Source organism: Caloenas nicobarica, chromosome 4 (genome assembly GCF_036013445.1).
Source record: "Caloenas nicobarica isolate bCalNic1 chromosome 4, bCalNic1.hap1, whole genome shotgun sequence".
NCBI classification, from domain to species: domain Eukaryota; kingdom Metazoa; phylum Chordata; class Aves; order Columbiformes; family Columbidae; genus Caloenas; species Caloenas nicobarica.
The window spans coordinates 73,301,534-73,321,864 of NC_088248.1; the positions used below are offsets into that span (position 1 = coordinate 73,301,534).

A 20,331-nucleotide genomic window follows, 5' to 3' on the forward strand; every position below is an offset into this window, starting at 1 on the left:
GTCTGATGTCTTCATTCGCAGAGCTAGAAAAACAGAAGAATAAAGGGAGCTATAAACAAACCAGAAGGCATGTAGTGAAGCAGCTGGCATCACCTTCTCAGTCACATTTGAGAGTTTTTCTTAAAACAAAGCCTCTTCAATACAATCCTCTCATTTTGAAGGCAATTCTAAGGAAACGAGTACATCTGCTTGCTTAGGCTGTGAGTACAGATACTCTCCCATGAAGTCAGCAAGGAAGAGCCACTCATCCTGAGAGCTCTGAGAAAATATCACAGATCTGTAAGCACTGAAACAGACACAAGCACCAGCAACACCGACTGCTGACCATTGACAGAGCGGGAGCACCACCGAGGTGAAGCTAAGCAAGGCAGAGGGATTTTTTTGTTTGTTTTTACGCACAAGAGAGGGATTCGAGAAAAGCCGAAGGCAGGAAAGAACTGAGCTGACACCTTCTCCCATCGTGCTCTCAAGGCATAGACTTCATTTGCACATAAATGACTGTAAGGATATGGACTTTTGATTAGCAGTTTTGATTAACAGTCTTGAGGAGAAACTGTACATATACCACGGAACTTCAATGTGTTATTTACCATTCACACATCACTGACATGAAGGAGTGAAGAGAAATCTAAATCACAATTTCTGCTCACTACAAAAGGGAAGGTTTTGCCATTGTGGCTCAGAAACAGCATCACTAGAGATGGATATAATGCAGTTCCAAAAGAAACATTTTGAGGGAAAAAGCTTGGCTATGAGCAAGCAGTATCATAGTCAATATATTTCTCATAGAGTACAATATTATCAATAACTGTGGGTCAGCCTATGGAGCTTGAGTTTATAATGCAGGTGGTTTGGAAACACTCACCTTGGAAGAAAACTTTATTTCAACTGTTTGTTAGTGTTCAGAATATTGCTGTGAACAATTTCGTCGTTAATTCTAAGAAATCCTACTTCATTTTCAAGGTTTCTTTCAAATCTCCCCTCCCTCCCACACAGAGATATTTTCAGCTTTCCCCACGGCTCCCGGAGGAAAAAAAAATACAATGTACCACTTCTTTCACATTCCCCTCACTGAGATTCTAGTTTTATTTCAAACTTTCATGTCTAAGAAAACAGCCAGGACCTGAGCCTGTCACTGCAGACCTGAGGGTCTGGATTTTTGCCTGGTGGTGTTGAGTATCCATCCTGCAAGACAAGTGGTACCCAGCACATTGTGCGGGCATTCGGGACCTGTGGAAATGTCAGTCGCCTGTGGAAATTCAGATTTATGCCTGTGTCCCAGAGCAGGAGATATTGCCAGTGCACACCCAGGAGCAAAGCTGGGTGAGCAGTTTGCTGTAGCTCTCTGAAATGAAAACAGAATTTTCTTGAAGTTCACTAGGAATCAATGCCTCAACCTTTGCTCTGCCAGAAATAACTGGTTGAAGTGGCACTTCATTGCTTTCAGCTGGAAATGGAGCTCTTTGAAATAAAGGATGGGAGCTTATTTGAAGATGAGGAACACCGCTGCTCTTTTTCCAAAGCTTTCCTACCAACAGATTTATGGCACTGTACTTATGTATGATTTCCTACTTATTAATTTTTTTGTGACTCATTTTTGTGATCCCTGCTGCAACCTCCTCCCTCAGGTAATTTCTACTGGTGGGTGTGTAGAATAACCAGCAGCTGTAACATGTGAAGGGTAAAAGAGCTGCAGCTGGAAGAGCTCATCTGGCACCACATTCCTGGAAAGGTGTAAAATCACAGGAGAAGCTTGTCGAAAACCTGCAAAGAGAATCCAAATCTCCCATCCTCACCCTGGTGCTTTCATCTTGGTGTTCTGGCTGATAAATCCAGCCATTACGTGCACCCTCAGCTTCCCTGTTGTTGGATGGCTGTGCTGGCCAAGAGCTCTATGATGAAAAAAACACCTTAATTAATAGTCCTCCAAGGAGCTCAAATAACAAGTTTTACACTGTAATCTGATCCCACGGATACATGGTAAATTCGAGATGCAGTTCACAGCATTGCGTTCAGGCGAATTACACCGATTTCTGTTGGATGCCTCTCCATCTTTACAGAAATACGCTTGGGCACGTTAACAGGTTGGATATGATGAGGGTGCGTCTCACAGGCCAAGGGCAGTGTTAACTCACCAGCTGTCAGCGTTCCCAGCGAGCCTCGTTGAAACCACAGCCCGAGTTCAGGGCCTGCGAGGTGACTTTAGGGGTTCTCCCTTTTAATCGCAGGATTTCAAATGAGAACCTTCCACCGCGAAAACAACTTTTTGCTCGCTTCACAGGATGCAGAAAGAGACGTTCTGTTTCAGCTGTGGCATTTTCCAGACAGACCTCGCACTAGGATCTCATTACAAATTTTTCACAGCAAAGAGTATTTATAAGAGAGAGCGCTTGGAAACCTCCCCAGTTACACTGTAGAACAAAACAAGCAGTTTACAACAGCTCACAACTGTCATCAACAGCGTAAGTTATGAGTGAATCCGCTCTCTTCCCAAGTATATAACAAGAAAACCAGTTATTAACGAGTGACTTGAGACTCCCTCATTAGATGAGCAGGGGCCAAGGAAAGAGTTTTTGGAAAGATGCAGAAAGGCACATAAGTTCTGAGTAAGGAAAAAAAGACGCTGAAGGAAGCAGAGGCATCATCAGCCTGAAACAGAGACCAGGAGAGATTAGGAAAGGGAACAAGGACCTCAAGTATGATTTGAACATCAAGTTGAATCCCCATGGACCTCCGAGTTCAGGTTCCTGAGACTTCTAACCAGTGAAACGTTATTGGCACCCAAATATTCCTGCTCAACATTTAGTTGTATCTAGTTCAGCTTGTCTGCCTAAGGGTGCTCTAAGTTACTTGATAGCTCAGACGTAAACTACTCAGATTTATAACTTTATCAGCAGCAGGAAAAATCTAAATGCAAGATTGCAATCAACCCCAAAACACAAATCCTTAAAAAATAAAGCAGACTACATTATTTTCAGGGCTTTTCAACTTCTTACACCCACAAAACTAAGACAAAAATCAGGCAGAATTCAAGGCTTGAGGGCTCTGGTCTCTACTCCATCCCACACCACAACAACCCACAGCAGAAAGTTTCGGTTGGGCCGATTTACCGAGAGCAGCAGCTCAGCACAGGTGCCTCTACAGACAGACCAGCCTGGTACAAACCAACAGCGTGATGGCTTTCACATCCCACATCAAGGCTCAAAAAACAAACAAAAAAAAACCCAACAAGCTTTCTTGCAACTTGAAGGCAATAAGAGAGGCACTAAAGGGTGTCTTATGAAATTTCTTTTTAAATAATAACTTTTCAGAACTTGACAGTATTTCCTCAGTCCAACAGCTTTCAGTAAGACATCGCACAGGCTCCAAATCATCTCCACAGGGTGGACAGGCAACACAGTTCCGCACTTTCTCTTGCCCTGTCAAGACAGAGGCATTTCCAGGCCCCGTGGCTTCCTGAAGGTCTCACCTGAGAGTCCCGAGAGCAACGCAAGAGCTTGACCCCCATCACCTGAGTTTCTCAATTAATGTAGGACATCAGTGCTCAGGCCACAGTAACGTAAATCCACATTGTGAATGAAGGGCTGGTGACATTGCATTTAAAATGGAAATACAAATTTGTTATTGATTTTTCAGGGTATTGTTTGGATCACAAGTCTAGCTTGATTCTAACATCCCTTCTGTACATTACTTCAAGTGAATGAAGCAGAACGTAGTGTCAAGTTAGCAATTAAATCTGCCTTTCCTAAATTAAACTAAAAATCAGGAATGCAATGAGAAAAATCTGGTAGACAATATATAACTGACAACCAGTTGCATGTTTAATAGACTCATTTTCCACTCAGAACTGGGTGACAATAAAGCCAAACAAAACCCAAACCAAACCCAACAGCAAATAAGATCTGGAATCAAAAGTCTTTCGCATTCTCCTTTTAAATGTTAGAGAACTGGTTACAGACAAGGCCAGGAATACTGTAGTATTTATGTACTTTACTAGAATAGAAACTTCAACACTATTAATATTAGAAAGAACCTATACATTTTGGTGAAATTACAACAGTATTTTGAAAGCTAATGGCCCATATTTGTGGCATATTCCAGAGGAGTTTACAGGCTTCCAAACTCGCATCACTGCAATAGCTGCTCTATGCATGAGATGATTAAAATTGATGCCTGCTACTGCCCAGAAATTTCAGAAGACAGACTTCGTTCTGCTTCCAGACTGGAACAAAAATTTTGTTTAAAAAAAAAAAGTCATAGTATAGTTCAAAACAATGAAGTGAGTCTACAAACAGAATCAACTTCTTAAAGCTAATCAAAACCTTTATCAGTTTCCCGAGACAGATTAATCCCAAAGTAGCTCCTCTTCCCTTTTAACATCTGGCTGTGGCTTCTTTTTATCCTTTCCATAATTTTTGCTCTCTTTCTCAGGAGGCTTTTCTTTAAGTCGTATGTCTTTGTATGGTCTTGATTTCTTCTCATTTAGCAAGTCTATCTCAAGTTTAATTCTCTTTTGCTTCTCATTTTCTTTTCTGAAATCTTCACCCTCGCTATTTTTCTTTCTTTTCAGCTTTGCGTCTTGCTTCTTAGATTTCAGCTTTTCACTGATGTATTTTTCCTCCTCGCAAGGTTTTATGTGAAATTTCTGATCCTTTATGTAAGAGCTGGTAGAAGTTTCAGCAAGAGTGGGTTTGTAGCAGTCTTTAGATTCTGCAACCGATAGGCTGAAGCTCTTATCTCTGATGGTGGCCACCTCGGACACTTGCTCTTCTTTAAAGTATCCCTTGTCATAGCAACAGTTCAGTGTCTTTTCTGGTGCATGCTCACCAGCTGATGGCCAGCTCGTTGATTTATTTTCCCCAGTAGTTGTAGGTGGCTGGGTTTCTGAGAAAAGGCTGGAATTCTGACATTGTTCACATTTGAAGTGTGAAGATATAACCTCACCATGGTCACCTCTTCCTTCAGTGTTTTCATCTTTAACCTCTTCCTGCTCTGCGTCTCCTAAATACCTGCTTGGCTCTAGACGTCTAGTGTTCCTAAATTCAATGTAATCCGTAAAGTCATCTTGAGAGAAGTCGTATGTTTTGTTTGATTTACTCGTCAGGTTGACAAGCTTTCTTTCTCTGCATAAATTGGACAGAAAGTCTTAGTTATTAATACTGAACAGTTTGCTTAGTACCTGTTGAGTTTTTTTAAAAAGTCCTATTTCCAGAGTTAGAAAAAGAACATACTCCAAGTGTGTTGCTCTATGTAACAACATGGACCCTGCTACACACGATCATGCCTGTAAAGCTGAAGTTACAGGCCACAGATTCTTCTCTTTGTGAAAACCGAAAACACAGATTAACTTCATGAAGACCAATTGATTTTTTTGTGACCTAGGATGCTGCCAGAATAAGATTATTTTTAAATGACTGCATGCATTTTTAATACTACTTTTTAAAAAGAAAATTTAAGATTCTCTCTTATTAACTAATCTCCAATTAGCTGCAGATAAGAAGAAATTACTTCACATACTGCCAAGTAATATAGTTACTAATTTCTTCATGAGATACATTCTATTGAACACTTGCAGTACAATTATTTCAGGCAAACTGTGTGACTCCACAGCAGAAACAACCAACCTGGATTGCTAAGAAACCCAAACAAGATAAACGTGCTCCCAAGTCACAACTACCTATTAGTTTAAATTCTACTTTCCTTTTCCTAAAGATGGAAGATGAAGTGGTTAGATGACAGATATCCCCCATGAGAAGGGCAGCTCCATCCCTTAAATGTATCTTGTTCTGCCTTAACTCACCAGCTGTACACATTTTGTTAAACTATAGGTAGGCCTTCAAAGTTCCTCACACTCTTGTTTTTGGGGACTCTAATTCTGTTGACTAAACAAGCATTTAAAATCACATCAATTCTACATCAGTCTCTTTTGGTTATGCTATTATTGTGCCTCCACTTAAAATATGTCCTATCAAAATGCCTAACATGTAAACAATTTTGATATTTAGCCTACTTGCACAGCAATCTCTAAAAAGTACATCTTATATCACCACAATATCCATGCTGCAATTAACACAGTCTACAAGCCCTCTTCTGGATAAAAGGGAAAGTACAAGACCTATCATCTATGCCATAAGTGATGTCAAAAGTAAGATGCGTGTTAATGAATCCTAAAAGCAACAATGTTGATGGAGACTTGTCACTTTTCAGTATTCAGGTCTTCTTTGCCCTGTCAATAGGAATTTTTAAGTTAAGACCACCTCCTTCTAGACTGAGCACCAAGGATGCTGTACCAAAATAGGTGCTGCTGTCCCCAGACAGCAAAATAAGCTGGAATACTATCCAGGTTTCAGGACCTTTCCTGTGGATTGTCATTGAAGATGCAACTGTGAGAACTCTGAATTTCAGTCACAAGTATGATGCTTAAATGGACAGTGCCCCTTAAAACTGATAAACTGAACAACAACAACAAAAAACCCCATACAAACCAGAAAAACCCACGAACTAGTCAAAGTCACTCAACAGCAGACAATAGGTCTAATGAAAAAGTTTGAAAGTACAAACTACAGAGGAATAGTAACAAAAGGCTTATTGAATCACTTAATCTGGTGTTTATTTCCTTGCATGTGGGACTGGTACAATTCCACAGAAGTAAGTACGATGTCACACACAGAGCACAGGTAATAACGAACCCCAAGCGCTGAAAGAAAGGAATCTGTAGGTTAGAGAGGCTGCAAATGAAATGCAAACCTCAAAGCACATCACGATCCCATCCCATGCAAGAGTCCTAACATAATGACATAAACAGTGTTTATAGACAGATATAAAGTCTGTGTTGCAATTTTACACTAGAGTAATATTTACGAAGGGAGATGGTAAGTTGTACAGTTGCAGCGTAACCATGATTTAAACATTAACAAAGAGCGTTTCTGATGACTGAAGTGATCCAAGATAATTCCAGTAAGCTGCTGTCAAGTGCTGATGAGAATGAACTGTATTGAAAAATTAAACACTATCATAAATACCTGACCAAAAGCAAGCAGCTGCAGATACCAATCCAGTCAGTTCAGACTTAAAGTAAGATCAGTTAAAACATTAGCTGCTCAAATGTTCATGTAGCGTTGGTTCAAGCCCATGAAGATGCTGAGGGAATTCCCATACAATACATTTTGAATTTGGTACACAGAGGTAAATATCAGGTAAGGTCAGATGAGGAAAAACCTCATGTTTTCTAGGTTGTCATTTTCTCCTCTCCTACAGGCCGTGTCATCCATAGACCTACGTATTCCAAAACCAGTGAGTAACTACTTTCCCCATGCAAACCCAAGAGCCTCATCCATTAGGAGAATGCAGCATTAATTCCAATGGGCTACTGCTTTGCATCAAAACACAATATTTTACTTAAATTACAGCATGACTTAATAAGAGCTGTTTTATACCAACAATGACTTTTGACTGTCAGGTAGGATTTTGAATTCTTTACTAAAGAAAGGATTGACAGTTCTGTTGCACAGAACCAGATGATGCCCCCTAAAAATTAATGGAAGTTGCACAACGACAGGGCCTTGGCTTTGGGCACAGTCCTGATGGGAGGCTAGAGAACAATGTTTAGGAAACAAATTTCCTTATGTGGGACAATTGAAATAATTATGACAACTGGTTTCATGAATAAAAGATTAAGGGAAGACATGACACCAGTTTTCAATTATTTAAAGAACGTGACAAGAAGGAAACAAATGATTCCATTCTTGTGGCTGCTTCTTGTTCTGTGCACAGTGAAAATATATATTGTAGTCAGAGAGAGATGACTTCTATGTCAGTAGAAGGTTTTAAGAAGTCCTGAGATATGCTCCTCATGGAGGTTGTGGAGCTTCCAGCACAGACAGCTTTGAAGAACAAGGTGGATGAACATCGTAAGAATGACACAGGTACAACTGATCCTGGCCTCGAACTTAGGGGACTGGGTTACTTTCTACGATCCTTTGAATTTGACTGCAGGACTCGGTGAGGACTGGATTTGGGTCTCCAAGTCAATAAGAAATATTTTCCAACTTCGAGCTGTCAGGGACAGAACTTTAGCAGTTCACAGACCAAAGAGAAAGGATGAACTGAATGTGTTCTGTAACACAGGAGAAGACTATAATTTCTTTGTGCACACCAGAGCAGCTCCCTGAACAAATCCGAACTGGGCACTCGGGCTACACTGAGATTGCAGCGCTTGCTCATGTTCTGCTTACCGTTTGTGCTGGATCCTGCAGGGATAGCTTTGTCTCCCAGCTCCTTCAATAACTTTTTCCGTGCTTCATTTCTTCTGTGTTTCTTACCAATATAATGCTGCTGTGCCATAAATGAATTATTGAAGGGGGCAGAACAGAACTTGCAGTACTTGTCTGAGTCATTTAACTTTGGCCTTGTGCTGGAGGATGATGAAGACTCCTCAGCATTTGAAGGCAGCAAGGGTTTCTCAGCCGATAGCTTCTGTAAAGCTGCAGACATGGAAGCAGAGGATAAATCCACTGACAGCACCACAAAGGAAAAGCTAGAACAACTCTATGGGGCAAAACAACTGCGTGAAGAACTACAGAGCCAGAAAGAACAGTTGTCTGGATGCTGAACTGCTGGCAAGAAACTATAAAATATCTTAGTCCTTGCAAAGATATGAAGGTAGAGACTGATAAGAAGGACAACCCTGGGATATTCAGAAACCCCACCACTAGATACCTAAAAATCAGCTGTGTTTGGTGGCTGGTTACTCCAAGGTCCTTATACAGGTCACAAAGAGAGCTGTATCCTGCAGAGGGTGATTCAGAGCACACGCACTATGCTCCGTCTTTAAATGCAGTTCAGCAGCTGGTACAGTACTAACACCAGCTAAGTTTTGCTTGTGGAGTAATTGTTTTTTAATTTGTTATCATATTAATTTATCAGAGGAATGTTTCATTGTGACTGCAGTGGATTCTCAGAACAATAATAAGAACCTCTCATTTATAAAAAAAAAAATCAGAAATATTTTCCTTTAGTTTCAGTCAATTAAAGGGAATTTGAAAGCAAGGTTCCACGGCTTCAGAGTTGCACAGGGTAGTATTTTGTTTATTCACCCAAGGAGTTACCATAAGACAGCTCCACAAGAGTAGAAAGGCACAGAGACATGGCAAGTGTAGGAAGATACTTCTCTATATTTGTTTCAGAGAGTGACAGGAAAACATGTGCAAAATAAAGTATGTAGTTCTTACCAGAAACAGGCTGCGTGCTTTGTGCTGGAGCGTGGGCTTGGTCTCCTGATAATTGCTTCAGCATTTTAGCGTGATGCTTTCCCAAGTAGTGAGACAACACAGCAACTGGGGAATTGAAAAAAGCATTGCAGAGATTGCAGTGTCTGTTTTTGGACACGACTCCACTCCCATCCATCTGAAACCAGACAAGGGCAAGGGTCAGTTCCAGGCATTCACTGAAGTATGTAAGGAAACATTTTATTTAGTGATGAAGAGGATAGTCACCCGAAAACTCATACAACCTGTTTTCTTCTGTTTGCCATGCTCCTGTCTCTCATCTTTCTCACCATGCACTTGGATGTAAAGTCAAAGTTTCTGAGTGTGTTTTTTGCCCTGTGAAGAGACTAGAATGATTCTTGTTTCAGTAACGAGGACCTAAGCAGTGACATATCCAGTGAACGGGACTTCATTGATCAGAAACTGCTTTCAACATTTGTCAAATTGTATTTGTATAAAGCAGAGATACAAGCAGACAAACACCAGCTCAAGTAACAATACTGTACTTTAATCAGTAATATAGGATTTAGCATTACTCATAACATTTTGCCTCAGAGTCATCTACTCTCAACTCTTTGGGCAACCAAAAATCCCGACATATCCCCTTACAAACAGGGATGCTCGAATAGGTAAGGAAAGGAATGCAGCCATTAGAGCAAGTCTGCTCTGCTCCTTTACCACTAAGCCTGGAGGCTTGACATCAAGGCTGTCCTGTGTACTAGCACAGAAAAATTACAGTCAGAACAACCCTCCTTACCTTTCTAAATAAGAATTCTAGTCTCCCTGTACAGTCAGGGGAGAGAAATAGGTTTCCCTGGACACTGAGTTAAAGAATCTCCAGCTTGGAGTCAGTCTACGGAAATTTCTACAACTTTTTACTGAGGATACAATAGTCCAGATAACTAAAATTAGCTGTCAACACATACTTCCCTCAGATGCAATTATTTTTGTATTCTTAGGTGGTCTCTGAACCCATAACTCTTGCACTTGTAATTTACTTACCCACAGGCTACACCATACAGTGGTAACCTACAAAGCTAAACACGTAACTTGTTTTCTCTGACCTGATGCTTTTCAGATGTCTTTTAAGGATTCTGAGGAGCAGTGCAGGATATTATAACAATATTAGCAAAGAGAAAAGGGTCCTATCATATCTGGCTAGATAACAGAACTGAGGAAAAAAAAAAAAAAAGAGTCAGTTATTTCCATCAATTTGATTTGTAATGGTGAAGTCAGGTAACTTTACAATCCTCAACTAGATTTGGATCCAAGAGACAGAACATCAAAGCACAGAAAACCAACTGTTCAATGTGTGCTTCGGGATGCAACAACGACTGAGTGTCAAAATGCCGCTGCCTGGCATGCTTTGCCATTATTGCCCAATACAAGAATTCATTTTCTAATAAAAACTTCATGTTCATGAGGTACAATAGCCAGATGCCTCGTCCTTTCAGGCTTTTGTATTCTGTAGTATAAGTCATCCTGAAATGTTCAATATTCTGCAGGGATCGATTCACGTAGCTCAGCCCCTTCAAGCAGAGGTATGAAAGATGGATACAATAACTTGAGTTGATCCACACAACAAAATCCAGTTACTTAGGTCTGGGCATTAGATGAAAGCCCATCTTGCATGAATGCATGAATTGCAAATGTCTGCAGCAGACAAAAACACGTAGAGAGGAAAATTACACCAGTTTGCTCAAGTATATTGAACGGTAAAAACAGCTACCTAAAGAAAGATAAATGGAACAATATCCTCTACTGAAAAAAAGAAAAAAGAAGAAAATTGCAACACAACTAGAAATGAATCTGTGAAATGCCGCTATCATGGGCAGTATTCAGTCTGTTTCCATTTGCATAACTTCTCACTGGAAAACATACCTTTGTTTCAAAGGCAGACTTCTTTGTATTAGTTAAGGACAGTTTTCTATGCATATTTTCCTTGACTTAGCAGTGAACTGCACAGCCTTCTTGGCAGACAAAACCCAACCAAGTGCATGCTACAAAAAAAAATTTCCTAAAAACATTATAACATGAAAAATTAAAACCAGTATAATGTGAAATTAACCATGGGATTTTGTTCACCTTTTTCTTGGTTGGATTACAGGGGGAAGTCTGGTTGTCCAAGCAACTTCTATTGTGCCTCTTGGAGCCATCCTGAACCCTGTTGTGCCCTTGTCCTCAATGGCATCATGCAGTAACTGATGAACTGCACTAAAATATATTCTAGGGACAGTTTTAAATATTGCTCTTCATTGTTACAAGAGCTGTTTTCACTCTGCAATATCGTAAAAAGGCTGACAGGACTTAAGATTCTTTCTTCTCTGTATATTTATCACATCTCAGTTCTCTTTTCATAGCATTGTCTTTTTATTTCTCATTGAGTCTTTCCATTTTTCACCTCCTACCACTGTTGTCCCTCTGTTTTGGCTCAATCTTTTCCTCAAGATCAGGTGATGCTACCATAGCTGAGTCAGCAGCGATGAATGCAGAGCTGCAATAACCTCAGTGAAGTCTCTTACCTCAGTCTAACGTTTGTGGTGTCGTTAAGCACAAGAATTTGTTTCCTCCAAGAGAGAAATATCTACAAAAATAAGGACACGGAGTTCACAAATTCACCTTGAATTTTGGAACCTTAAACAGTTTCTCTGCATGGTCACAAGATGACTATTAACACGTATCACATGAAACAGGCAGGCCTCCTGAAAAATAACTTGGCTGGCGAATGCAAATCATGAGCACGGTAACATATACTGCCTTAATGTAGCATTTGGCATTCACCTGCTCTTTAATTAGCAATTTAACAGGAGTTTAGCTTCGGCTTAGTCTGTATATAGCCAAGCACAGCATAACACCGCCTGCTTTCCTTAGACCAACCAAGGCCAGAACATCCCGATCCACAAAAAGGATGCAGGAGCTGCTACCCAATTCGGTCAGAAGCACAGCTACCCAGCACTGCTGAAAATATTGTTGTAAAAACCCCAATCTGATAATTACAGCCTCAAACCACACGAAAACCTGTACAAATATAAACACAGCCTTTCACTTTTCTATACCATTAGTGGATTTCTTGGCAACTATATATGCCTTGGATAATGTATTTTACATGGTTTTCTGGTGAACTGCACGGAGGCAAATTCAGGAATAAACTGAGGTGTCTCTCACTGAAATCCCAACCAGGTAGTGATTTGTAAATGGTCTCCGGTCCAGTCTGGGCAACATCAGGCTCCTTCCCAATGGCAACCATGGACACCAGCCGCCCTTTTTGTTAATGACCCGTCTCTGCTCACCTCCAGAGAACGTCACGAACAAGTCTGCCCTTTCTCCTTTTATAATAACTGTGCCTCAAGACCATTTGTGATGCACAAAAATGTCAGAGCACAGGGGGATCCTTGTTACTGCTGGCTGTGTGCAACCAGTGCTATAAATACTGTGTTGAACTCGAGGTCTTCAGCTTTAAGATTCACAAGATGTCTTCCCCAGCAAGTAAAAAAAAAACTTCTTAAAAAAATAGCTTACCTTACAGCTTGCAACCATGCCATCAGGTTCAGAGAAGCAATCAAAAGCCTTGCAGAACTGCCACAATGACCTTGCCATTTTTATGCCTCCTACTGGTATAATGAATTTGGAGCAACTGTTCAGATCAGCTTTTTGTCATTAAGAAATGTTTCCCCGCAAAACAGACCAACTACTGTTTGTTACAAAGGGGCTGCTCCTTAATAAAAAGATATGGATTAAAATGTTTTAGAAATATGAAATTACGATGAAGCCAATCAGTAATTTTCAGGGAAGCTTTTCCTTTATTTTTAGGCTGTTCCTAAGAAACTGTTTACACTTGTCAACAGTGAGATCTCATGTCTTGTGAAGTCCACTGACATCCTCAGAAAAGACACACCATAGCTTTGTTTCTCTCTGCCCATTTAGTTCTTGCCCTGTTTACAAGATACAGACAAAGGAAGCCCCTCACTGGTGCTAAATTCAGAATTATCTGGGTATTAAATACCTCTTCTCATGCACGTCTCAAGAGAAAGGGATGCACCAGTGCTGGTCATGTTTCAACTGAATGCCAAGACTCCGCTGTCCCACTACTAATTCCCCAGCTTCCCAAATCGCTGTTTGAGCAGTGTGGATTTATAAACATACATAATTATTGATACTCCTGGGTGCCTGTGTTAAAATTGTATTGCAGGACTGTGGTAAAAACAGGTCACTCAAGAACCAAGGATGAGATCAAGAAAGTTAACGTCAAATACCCAGATGCCTATGGAAAGGAGGACTTAACTGTTAACGTCATTCAGTTGCATCCAGAAGTGGCTTAAAGTAAAACAAAATCCAAACTGTTCAGTGCGAGGGTCTGACTGGGAGACCCTGGGTCGATGTTCTGCCGCCAGCATGTTAAACTTTGTCAACACCCTTAAACCCACATTCTCAGGCGCAGGTATGTTTGTGTTTAAGCATTTAAGCTTGAAAACTCTGGGTTTCATTTCTGTGCATCTTTGATTCTTGCAACAGCACCATGGGAGAAATCAGTTACCGAGCGCAAAGAGATGAGTTAAAACTGATTCTGATGCATGTTACTGTGCTGAGCTGCCCACACAGATGGGCCCATTCAATATTATCCTAAACAACAGAACTGGCATAAACAGTCACTTGAAATCACTGCTTTTAGTTAGGGTGTGAACGATCTTAGTTTTCTTAGAAAACACGTGCTTTGGTAAGTGGTTCCAGATGCCAACACCTTGGTATTTAAGTATGAAGTAAGCAGAAAGTATCAGAGAAAGACACAATTTCTCCTTCCCACCTAAGCTGTATTTCACAAGTTACCTTTTGAAAAGCTCTCAGTGAGCTGCCAATAAAACACATCTCGGGTGTAACTTCTCTGGAGAAGGAAGGAAGCCACAGGGCAAACGATCAAGTCTTCTACTCTTCTTTGTAGAAATTACATCAGCATATTTGCCTCATTACTGTTCCTTTTAAGTTTGTTCCATTTAAGTCACACTTGAATTTTCCCTTCACAATTTTATTTTTTATGGTGCCACTTCCGAAGCTTGAGATTGAGATGTAACCTAATTATATGATTCAAATCTAATGTTTTAGGGAGTTGGTCTCACTCTAAAAAGTCCTCTATGACAAGCCACAGATTACTAAAGATTTATTAATTATTGAAAACCACTCAAACTTTACAAAGACTGGTGTACGAAAAATTTTCTAAACACATCCGCTTTCACAAAAATGACTTCTCCTTTTTATCTCCTATGTGACTTATTAAAACGTCTGAGTAAACAAAAAAAATCTGTTATTAAAGCAGAAGTAGATCACAACAATAAATGTATGCTTAAAACATAGCGTATTTTTTATTGGTATAGTTTTCTGACTGGTGTCTTCTGAGAGTGTTCAGAAGACACAGATGCTAAATAGTTCATGTGAAATGAAATTAAAAGCAGTTTGAAATAACAGTGAATAGCACTGGTGAAAACAGAGAACAAGTATCACCTGAATATCTCAATGATATTCAATAGACTTACATTGTTGCTCATTCATTTAGCACTTACAAAAACACTTCTCCAGATATGTGATTTACACATTTTTTTTTCATGTAGAGAATAAACCCAGTGTAAATCGATAGATAGACAAGCAGGAACAATCAAGAGGCCACAAGGAACACATTCTTAAAACAAGATCAGCTTGATTGTTTTGATACTCAAACACTGAAATATGGGCATTGAGAAAGCAATGGGAACTGCAGGCTCTCTTCACAAGAAAACTGAAGTGATTTAAATAAATTTTTTAAAAACCCCAAAATAACAGAGGTGGATTTTGGAAATCTAGAACCAAACAAGTTGCCTGATAATAATAAATCAGACTCTTACTGTCTGAATTGAAAGATAATGATTTGTTTACTGTTTCTTGATTCTCCGTTATGACCTTAGAAGCACACCCGGCATTTTTATTTATTTTTTTTTACTCTTTTTCAATGGCATAGCAATTCAATAAAGTAATTAAAATGCTCATGTAAGAAACCATAGGGACATTTTAACATTACAGTACTTGCATATTTTACTACTTGAGAGAGGTTTAAGGATGTCTTTTCAACTTTAAACCTTTGCTATCTGTTTTCTTACTTTTGCTAGGTTAATTGTAGTGGAATCTTTGTGGCATGCCATGTAGAAAAAGTCTTCCCTCAGGGCAGTGTAAATGTGGTAGGAAAAATACTAACATTAATTAAAATATCAAAAAGCAGGTAATTTTAAAAAGCCTGTTCAGCCCAGGATTTTCTACCGCTTTATTAAAAAGGAAATGCTCCTAGCTTTGGTCTATTATTAATTTTTCTTTCCCAGTTCTTGAGGGTAAAGAAGACAGAAAGCAGAATAATGTAATAAAGAAAGAGTCTGGGCTAGGTAACTCCTTTAAGGCAAAAGCATAAAGTTTCCAGTTCAAGGTACTAAACCCACAAAATGACACAGCCAAATTCTGCCCTCACACACCAACAGCAAACATGGCATTTTAATGAGAAATAGATGGATGCACATGAATCAAGTGCCACGACTGCAAGTCCTCGAGAGCAAATATCGACCCACATATTTTTCTCATTTTACGAGCCCTTTCACACAGCTGCCCCCCAGGCACATCTGGACCGGTACAAACAGCAGGTTTAACATGTTTTACCCGGCTACCACCTGTCAGCTTCACGGTAACCGAGCGCACATGCTGGAGCCTGTCCTAGGACTAAGTAAAACAGCTTAACTGACATCACGCGCACTGCGTTAATTTGCTTTATTCTGCAAGAAAGGCAGAAGCCTGCACACAGTCAGTTATCTCAGCTGTAACTTCATGTGATGTGCAAACTCTATTGCTTGTAATCAGGAAATCATATTCCTGCTCCATAAGAGGATGAAAGATGAACAAAAGCTTGAACGCTCAGAGTATCAGCTGGTGAAACTGCAGGCGAACAGCGGCACTGGAATCCAGTCGCTTTTGGCTGCGGTACAGCAGATGAGCGCGGTCACTGCACAGTGAAAGTCAGAAAGGAATTGAAGAATTAACTCACATATCCAACTTAGAAACGGCAATGTTAACAAACTTTAAACCCCTTATCAAATACACTGAATTGTGGTATCACAGCACTGTGCTCCTACATGAAGGAGGCAGAAGCAGATTTCAATTTATGCGGTAAGACGTTTCTCTGAGGAAACAGCACTGCCGTAGCACTGAATTTTAATTTTCCCAGTGAGTTTAGTCACCGAATACTCTTTGGAATGATTTTTTTTTTTTGGTTTCGTTTTGTTTACAAAGCTTCAGAAATTGTAAAAAACCAAAAAACAAAACAAAAAACAAAATCCAAACTGGACTCCTGTTTAGAAATGAATGCTGTTAATGCCAGCTCTGCAAGCTTCCATAAACGAGTTTCATCACTCAAACGATAACATTTTTTTCCCCACAGAATAGTATAGCTAGTTAACTTAGAAGCATTTATATGCATTTTTGAACACTACATGTTATCACACATTTGACTAAGACACACAGCTAAGCCTGTACACATGCACAAGGCCTATGGAATGTACAACTACACTCCCAAACCAGGAGTTAAACCTGGTCCAAACCTTCTCAAATGCACAAATCAAACCAAAACAGTGTGAAAAGCCTTGATGGCCAGAAGGATCTGTGATCTACCCTGACACAAGCAGCTTGGAATTGATGCGAAACACAATGCTCCACCTTTTCCCCAGGGTGAGCAGTAACAGGACGCTTTGTCTGCTCTCACAGTGCTCTGAACACAGGAAATATTTTAAAGCATTAGGATTGAAGTACAATACATCAATCACTACTATTAAAATTAAGGTGTCCACTTCCTACTCCTCACGTCCCATTGCGCCCACAAGAGCTGGACCAGCCTGGAATCGGCTATTCTGCTTCTACCAGCAAAAAAGCTGCTATTTTTTAAGTGTTCCAAATAATTTTTACTGCAATAAATTTCTCAGGACTTCAGAAAAAAAGTCTTTGATTTTTTAAATTTCTGTGAGCATAGTTTGATCCAGCTGTGCTTTACTTCTTGAAACACAACGTCAAAACGTGAAGAGGATGTAACACAAGGTTGATGGAGTCTATACCGAGTGGTTGGTTCCTTCTGAGGAAGAATTTAATGCATTAGGCTTCTTAAATGTTGCCGGATAAGCTGTTCATTTTCTTGCAGGCATTAAATTATTTCCTTAGGATAACAAACCCTTTCCACTCTGTCGTGGTTTAACCCTCCTTGGTTCTTAAGAACACATAAGAAATACACTCCACTTTGTAAACTCTCCGAGGTGGGTTAAGACAAGTTACTGACCCTTTCGCCCACCTCTCTTCTGACATATAAATGCTCCCATAAGATTGTATAATAGTGGTTTGTGCAATGTTATTTCTCAGTGCTATTTAAGACAGGCTCGTGTAACGCTGGGTGAGAAACATGTAATCAATGAATTGGTACCCAACTCTTTATTTCCCCCTCCAACAAGTGAAGAAGATACACAGCAGCTAAGGGATAGGGGAAAAGTAGTCATTTATAAAATGAGAGCTTTATACCGAGTCTTGAAAAGGGATGCACGGTTTTAACTACAGATTAAACTACACTTTTACAGGTACCAAGCGTTTTTATCCTGTTGCCACTGAATCAAAAGAAACACCTTAGGCTAAAACAAAACACCCAAGAGAGCGTGTGTTGCTACAGAAAGTTTCAAGTTACTGCTTATTTTGTATTTAAGAAAATAATACCTTCCCTCAACAGGCTATCAAACAATAAATTACCCATAATATCCAGTTTCATAGCTCTGTTTGGCACAGGTATGAATTGAGACAATAACCAGCAATTCTTGCTGTGCCTGGGTCACAACAAAACCAGCTGTGCACTAAAATTAAGGGTGTGAGTTACCTGTAAACACAGAGAACTTAAGAAACACAACTTTCAAACCCTTAAAATCCCTTGAAATTCCCAGGAGGTCAAAGTACTTTAAAAGGCTTCATTGCTAATGCACGGAAACACATTTTGGAGTTCAGGAACATGACAATTCAGTTCAAAAAATATGTGTGAAAGCCAGAATTTAAACCTAAAGATAGCAAGACTGCATTCCTAACTTTCCTCAAGTATTTTCCTTTGAAGAGCACAGATACTTTTTTTTCATTCAGAAAGCTGACTGCTTAGAATAGCTGTCAGCTTTTTAAACAGCAATTAATTCCACCAGAGTTATTCCTGTTCATGAGCACTACTAAATTTAACTGACAATGGGGAAATCTGCTGCTAATGCATGTTTCACATATTTAACAAAAGCTCATGTTTATGCATTGCTAAGCGTGTGGCTTTGTCTTTTTTAACTTAATTTTCATTGTACAGCTGAAGAGTCAATGCTTATAAAACCACTGGCCGAATCCTTTCGACACGCAAGTGTTTTATACCCATTATGAATGATTTGATGTTCCTGGGAGCTTACCACTTTTATTTTTGGGTGCTATTAGCCAGATTTCAGCAGGATAATGCCTCTCAGGACAGGTTACCTGGAAAGGAGAGGACACAGAAAGTTCCCATCGCTTCCCAGCCACAACCTTAAAATTCAGTTCCAGGGCTCAGTGTCACAGATGTGCCGTATAAAAGTAATATGTTTATCATTTTGTGTCCCAGAAGCATGAGATCAGCTCATAAAGCCAGAAAAAGACCTCTTTGCACTGAAAAATTAAACATAAGGCTACCTTTTACAAGCTACGTATCAAAATTTGGACCCATCGCGAATAGCTGACCTGTCTGTTCCACACACACACAACAGAGGCAAGACTCTCACTGCATTTGGCTAATTAATTTCTGCCTTGGGCATCGAACTTCTATTGCTTTTCCACACGGACATCATGAGAACGTACTTTATTTCACCACCGCGTTTCTGCCCGGCCCCTGTCCCCACTTTTCCCCCTCACGGCCCCACTCGCCTTCGCGGTGAAGGGCGGCGGCTGCAGGGCCGCGTTCCCGCCATGGCCGCCATGTTCCCGCCATGGCCGTCGCCCCCAAAGCCCCTTCAGGGCACCGCGGCGGGAATTTCAGGGCCGGGATGCCCTTAAGGGGCTCCAGCTGCCGCCTGTTCCCCTAATGAGCTCCAAACTGCTCCTGCTCCTCCCTCTTGGATCCGTTTTACCCACCTCGGGGGTCTGCCATAGCCCCCAGCCCGCCCTCACTGCCCCCTCAGGGGCTCACAGCCCTCCGAGCTGAGCGGGGGCTGCTTGTAACTGCCTAGTAACTACTGATAACTATAAGTAACTGCCTCATAGCTGCCCAATAACTACTAATAAGTGCCTAATTACTAGTAAGAGCCTGCTAGTAGCTGCCTAGTAACGATTACTAGCAGCTGCGTGTCTGCTTAGTAACTTCCTCATAACTGCATAGTATCTGCCTAGAAACTTAATAGTAACTACAAGGCTTCTCCCCTCACCTTGGGTGGTTCCTCTCTGCCCCTGGCACCCCAAAACACCCTCAAAATCACCCGTATTGCTGCAAATCCACCATCCAGCTCTCCTATCCATCCATCCTTCCGTCCGTCCATCCTTCCGTCCCTCTTCAGTGCCGAGTTCCCCCCAGTCCCCACTACAACCACTCCCAGGAGAACAGTCAGTCTAATTTCTCCACCCTCGCCCTGCAGGTGATGACATTTAACATTTGAAGCTGAATTATAATGACATAGCGAACCTGTCTGATGAACATCCACCTAGGACAGTTGGTTTTTCCCCTTTTTTTTCCCCTTTTTTTCTCTCTAATTTATGACTTGTTGAATACTGCTTGCTACAGTCCAAAGCTGCAGCAATCAAGTTGCATAAAACTGTGCTTTGGATAATTTTTCAGAAGGCAATAGAGGGTGCTGTTTCTTCTACTGTTGGGATGGTGCTGCGCACTCCTCCAGCCCAATATCCAGACACATCCCAGGCACAGAATATCCTCAGCCCAAAATCTGCCTGCCCCTTCAGCTGGCTTTGAAATTCATTGTGTTTCCAAGGGGTTGATAGTAGGGTCACTGCTCCAACTAGGTATTTAAGAGGCAGGAATCCCCGTTAC

General features: G+C 40.6%; 1 protein-coding gene across 1 annotated transcript; it reads right to left on the bottom strand.

Moving 5' to 3' along the window:
- Positions 1 to 4,345: 4,345 nt before the first annotated feature.
- Positions 4,346 to 19,440, bottom strand: LOC135988731 (zinc finger matrin-type protein 1-like). Its single transcript, XM_065634897.1, has 4 exons — positions 19,425 to 19,440; positions 8,235 to 8,483; positions 6,602 to 6,712; positions 4,346 to 5,136 (listed from the first exon to the last, which is right to left on the bottom strand). Exons 1-4 carry the CDS (start codon positions 19,438 to 19,440, stop codon positions 4,346 to 4,348), a joined length of 1,167 nt encoding a protein of 388 aa, XP_065490969.1.
- Positions 19,441 to 20,331: the final 891 nt, after the last annotated feature.

Bases quoted from the DNA above. Each gene is read 5' to 3' on its own strand.
- LOC135988731 (XM_065634897.1), bottom strand. The intron at 6,713-8,234 runs GTAAGCAGAACA...TCTAACCTACAG, and splicing joins TGCAGGATCCAGCACAAACG to ATTCCTTTCTTTCAGCGCTT. The intron at 5,137-6,601 runs TTAAGTGATTCA...AAGACTTTCTGT, and splicing joins GCAAGGAAATAAACACCAGA to CCAATTTATGCAGAGAAAGA.